Source organism: Salmo salar, unplaced genomic scaffold (genome assembly GCF_965601325.2).
Source record: "Salmo salar unplaced genomic scaffold, fSalSal1 ptg001067l, whole genome shotgun sequence".
In the NCBI taxonomy this organism is placed as follows: domain Eukaryota; kingdom Metazoa; phylum Chordata; class Actinopteri; order Salmoniformes; family Salmonidae; genus Salmo; species Salmo salar.
In genome coordinates this window covers 314,303-320,267 of record NW_027675609.1, presented here as the reverse complement: position 1 = coordinate 320,267, position 5,965 = coordinate 314,303, and the positions used below count along the sequence as shown (strand labels likewise).

General features: G+C 44.0%; 1 protein-coding gene across 1 annotated transcript; it reads right to left on the bottom strand.

The window, feature by feature from the left end:
• Window positions 1-4,118: 4,118 nt before the first annotated feature.
• LOC145877400 (E3 ubiquitin/ISG15 ligase TRIM25-like) lies at window positions 4,119-5,965 on the bottom strand. The gene is made up of 2 exons (XM_082972735.1): window positions 5,247-5,965; window positions 4,119-4,814 (listed from the first exon to the last, which is right to left on the bottom strand). The coding sequence occupies exons 1-2, from the start codon at window positions 5,841-5,843 to the stop codon at window positions 4,647-4,649; spliced, it is 765 nt and encodes a 254-aa protein (XP_082828861.1). The 5' UTR covers window positions 5,844-5,965; the 3' UTR covers window positions 4,119-4,646.

Genomic DNA, 5,965 nt, shown 5'->3' with positions numbered 1-5,965 from the left:
GAGAGAGAGACAGAGAGAGAGAGAGACAGAGAGAGAGAGAGACAGAGAGAGAGAGAGACAGAGAGAGAGAGAGAGAGAGAGGGAGGGACAGAGAGAGAGAGGGACAGAGAGAGAGAGGGACAGAGAGAGAGAGAGACAGAGAGAGAGAGAGGGAGAGAGAGAGGGACAGAGAGAGAGAGAGAGGGACAGAGAGGGACAGAGAGAGAGAGAGGGACAGAGAGAGAGAGAGGGACAGAGAGAGAGAGAGGGACAGAGAGAGAGAGAGGGACAGAGAGAGAGAGAGGGACAGAGAGAGAGAGGGACAGAGAGAGAGAGAGGGACAGAGAGAGAGAGGGACAGAGAGAGAGAGAGGGACAGAGAGAGAGAGAGGGACAGAGAGAGAGAGAGAGGGACAGAGAGAGAGAGAGACAGAGACAGAGACAGAGAGAGGGACAGAGAGAGAGAGAGAGAGAGAGAGGGAGACAGAGAGAGAGAGAGAGAGAGAGGGACAGAGAGATAGCAGTTAGTTAATAGTATCTCTACTTGCAAATTCATCTTTCTGCACATCTATCACTCCAGTGTTTAATTGCTAAATTGTAATTATTTCTGCCACCACGGCCTGTTTAGTAACTTACCTGCTTTATCTTACCTCATTTGCACAACTGTATATAGACTTTTCTATTGTGTTATTGACGGCACGTTTGTTTATTCCATGTGTAACTCTGTGTTGTTGTTTGTGTCACACTGCTTTGCTTTATCTTGGCCAGGTCGCAGCTGTAAATGAGAACTTGTTCTCAACTGGCCTACCTGGTTAAATAAAGGACTTGTTCTCAACTAGCCTACCTGGTTAAATAAAGGACTTGTTCTCAACTAGCCTCCCTGGTTAAATAAAGGACTTGTTCTCAACTGGCCCACCTGGTTAAATAAAGGTTTCATTAAAAAGTCTGGCAATAACTTAACTTTTCATTAATTAGACAGACTCCTCTAAATAATAAATATAATAAAATAACAAAACAACAGTTAAATGCTAAGTACTATACATAGGTTTTATTTAAAAATAACAATAGAACCTATTTAGTACTATAATGGTATTTACTAACATAATATTATTACTATAATAGTTTCTAAAGGGGTTCTAGGCTACCCTACCCTAGAATTAGGGTTCAGGATAAAACAGGTTATACGTAGGGTTAGAGTTTCTGTAACAGCACTTTGTGACATCTGCTGATGTAAAAAGGTCTTCATAAATACATGAGATTGATTGTTAGGTTCAGGGTATTTAAAGAGATAAACTGTATGGGTTTATATCTCTCTTGCTCCTCCCTGTGGTCTTCTGTGGGAACTACATACCTCATTCACCACACTTGATAGGCTCATAATCTGAGGTAGCAACTGAGTCAGAGCTACAAATCAATGATCTCCACCTATCCATTAGGTTTACAACTCAGTGAACCTGCGCAGCATTCTCTCTATTTGATGTCTACGAACCAACAGATTTCAACACATATCAAATTACCAGTTACCATTATTAGTAGCTGTAACCTAGTTAATAATAAATTACCTGAGGTAAACCTACAAGGTTAGTTAATAATAAGTTACCTGAGGTAAACCTACAAGGATAGTTAATAATAAGTTACCTGAGGTAAACCTAAAAGGTTAACGCGGGCTGGAAGAGAATTACTTCAAAACCACAGCAAACAGCTGGGACATATAGTAATATTATATATATATATAATATTATATCACTGGGCTCCTCTGTGCTAACAAACCCTGTGTACCACCCCTCCCCTGTTTAACCTTGAATTTCGTTCAGAAAAACACTTCCACATTTAGCAAAACGAACCAACTCTTTACGGATCTGTTCGGTGGTAATAAACGGAGGCAGATTAGACACCACTACTCTTGTCGAAATCAGCACCAACACAACCCCTCACATAAATCATACTGGTAACTAGCCGGGTAACAAGACTCACCTTTTACATTACCACAACCACCGCCTTGTTCATTCTGGATACAGAGTGTATATGTTCCTCTCCCACCTGTTCACCGACCAGGATCAATAATTCCTCCACACCATTCTCCACAACGCACCTGAAGAGACAGCGTTTCTTCTCCACTCGGTTGAGGACATCAAACTACCCTACTCCCTCCTCAACTCGAACCGATAAACAGCGGAAACCAGTAAACAAACCCTCCCACCATGACAAAATACATTTGGAAAATAGGCAAAAGAATAGCTGCACTCTTTACGAACGACAAAACCTCACGTTACCAACTTCTTCTTCTTCTATGGTATAATGGCGGTCCTCAAACCAACGTTAAAGGAGCGTGGCGCCTCCTACTGTGCTGGAGTGTTCAATCACGGTTTACACCATTTCTAAATCCTCCTACCTAACTCAGTACTTCTGAGAAAATAAAAAAGATCCCTACTAACTTCTAATAGACCCTCCCCCATCCCCCAAATCTAAATGTCCTAAACACAATCGAGGAAACACCACCTCTTCCTTCCTAATCTGACCTTTGAACCTTGGTCCACCGACCTTTCTTTGGAGGGCATATAAATGCCGTCCCTTGTGCTCAGAGTCCCATCTCTTCTGCCACACATCTATCAAAATGTCTCTGATCTCACATTTGTCCTCACCTCTACCCAGTGGAACATTAATATATATTATATCTTGTTTTAAAGTTATTTTAGCTAATTAGTCTACAATTTCATTCCATTCCACACCTGAATGTGCTGGGACCCAGCAGAATCTCACTACTAGACCCATTCTCTCAATTCTCCATAATAACATTAATACCTCCAATAGTAGGTCACTCCTAATAGATTTACCAGATGATAAACTATTCAATACAGACAGAGAATCTGAGGATACTATAATTCTAACAGGTTGTACGTCCTCCACCCACTGGAGGACAACTATTATCACCAACAGTTCAACTGAGTACACTGACAGTTCATCTGTTAGTCTTCTACATATCTGCACATCACATTCAGGAAGGTAAACACCTGCTCCTGTGGGCCCACTATCTGGGTCCTTGGATCCATCTGTGAAAAGAGGTAAAAAAGCATAACAACTTCTACCAATGTAATTGTCAACCAGTTTCCCTTTATCACTGACTTCTGACCCAATCTTTCCTTTTGTCTACCAAGGTTAGATCAACAACAGGATCTGGGAGTAACCATGGAGGAACATCCCCTATCACCACAGAAAGGGCCAACCTCCAACTCCCTGAAACTACTCTCATCAGCAAGCTTTCCAACTGTCCAACCAAAACCACTGCCTTGTCTACTAGTATATTCCCAACAGTCATCTAGAACAGTAGCAGTGGGATGCTCAACCTCACAGCCTTTCAACCCAATAAGCTAATGACAATTTATTACGTCGTATATCCAAAGGCATCTCACCTGCCTCAACTGGACTATAATATAAATCCATGATATTATGGGATACAAAATGGGAAAAGGGGAAATTATGATAATACTAAAAAACACCCTTCTAACTAACCCTACACTCATTAAAACCCACTACCCCATTCCACTACTTTGACCCTATCTGCTCCTGCACCAGGCCAACTAACCCTACACTCATTAAAACCCACTACCCCCATTCCACTACTTTGACCCTATCTGCTCCTGCACCAGGCCAACTAACCCTACACTCATTAAAACCCACTACCCCCATTCCACTACTTTGACCCTATCTGCTCCTGCACCAGGCCAACTAACCCTACACTCATTAAAAACCCACTACCCCATTCCACTACTTTGACCCTATCTGCTCCTGCACCAGGCCAACTAACCCTACACTCATTAAAACCCACTACCCCATTCCACTACTTTGACCCTATCTGCTCCTGCACCATGCCAACTAACCCTACACTCATTAAAACCCACTACCCCATTCCACTACTTTGACCCTATCTGCTCCTGCACCATGCCAACTAACCCTACACTCATTAAAACCCACTACCCCCATTCCACTACTTTGACCCTATCTGCTCCTGCACCAGGCCAACTAACCCTACACTCATTAAAACCCACTACCCCATTCCACTACTTTGACCCTATCCGCTCCTGCACCAGGCCAACTAACCCTACACTCATTAAAACCCACTACCCCATTCCACTACTTTGACCCTATCTGCTCCTGCACCAGGCCAACTAACCCTACACTCATTAAAACCCACTACCCCATTCCACTACTTTGACCCTATCTGCTCCTGCACCAGGCCAACTAACCCTACACTCATTAAAACCCACTACCCCATTCCACTACTTTGACCCTATCTGCTCCTGCACCAGGCCAACGGCCTGGGAGGACGGGACACCACCACTCAACACACCCTGGAACTCTTCTGAAGTCAAATCTAGTATGACCAAATACTTCTCTGCAGCTGCCACCAAAACACATTTTTTTTCTGTGATTTACATTCCATTTCTGCGGTACAGTTGATAACCATTTGCTATGAACACTAAGAAGCCAACCTTACTGAAGCATATATCACTGGTTGGCCCATCCCTCTATGCTGTCACAGATCTACTACTCACAGGGATCCTCTCAGGATCCCTCAGCCTTGACCCATCCTCCTCTACTTTCTTCACTGCCTCAGCAGTGACAACCTGTTCCCAACAGTGGGGTCAGTGGGATTGGATAGGAGCCCCTCTACCTCTCTCTCTCTCTCTGACTGGAGGAGACAGGTGAAATGGTGTGTCTCCTCTGGTCAACAATACTCACCTTGAGAGACTCCACAGCCTGTTGGAGCTCCTTCAGCTCCTTCTCTCTCTCCTGGAATCTCTGCTGGACCTTCTGCTGACTCATCCCCAGCTGCCTCTGTGGAGAATCACTCTTCAATGAGCTATCAAGCTTTATTAGTCCAGTAGATCAATAGTATAGTAATGTGACATAGGGCCCATAGAGAGGAAGGTCTAAAAAATGGATGGTCCATTTACTAAATGATATTTATTTGTTGCTATGTGAATGATTATAGTTTTTATGGTAGGACTACATGTATCAACGGGTTGAGACTGAACTTTGGACTCATAAAAGGCCATTCAGAATGATAATAGTGTTTGACATTATAAAATGGTGATACATCTGGAGAATCTGGGTTAACATATCAATATACTCAAGGTTTGTGTTCATATTTGTTCTGCTGAGGATCTATTTCATTTCAATGATCTCATATTCAAACAGCCTTAGTTCCTACTGTATCTTTAATTCTTTGTTTATCAGACAGTCACCAACAAGTTGTTCTGGTCTTACCTGTTTCTCAGTCCTCTCTGCTGCAGCTGACACTGTATCATGGCCTTTATGTTCATCCATCACACACAGCAGACAGATACACTGCTGATCGGTACGACAGTAAACCTCCAGCAGTTTGTCATGATGAGAGCAGATCTTCTCCTGTAGTTGTGCGGTGGCTTTGACCATCTTGTGCTTCTTGAAAGCTGGAGATTCGTAGTGAGGTTGGAGGTGAGTCTCACAGTAAGAGGCCAGACACGCCAGACAGGACATGAGGGCTTTCTGCTTTCTGGTCCCAGTACAGACATCACACGCCACATCTCTAGGTCCAGCATAGCACAGAGCAGGAGGGGGAGCAGCCTGGAGTCCTGTCTTCTTCAGTTTCTCCACCAGCTCAGCCAACATGTTATTTTTACTCAGCGTCGGCCTCGGACTGAAGGTCTGTCTGCACTGAGGACAGCTATAGACCCCTTTCAGAACATCCTGATCCAAGCAGCCCTCAATACAGCTCCTACAGTAACTGTGTCCACAGGGGATGGTGACTGGTTCCTTCAGTAGATCCAGACAGACAGAACAACAGAACTGGTCCTGGTCCAGCAGAACTCCCTGTTGAGCCATTTGGACGGTTGTTCACTCTCACACAGACAGACGACACAGAGACTCAGATCAGTTTCGTTTCCTCAGAAGAGAGTTTGTGAAGGGGGATGGACTTCCTGGTTCTGCCAGAGGGGTGGGGTTAG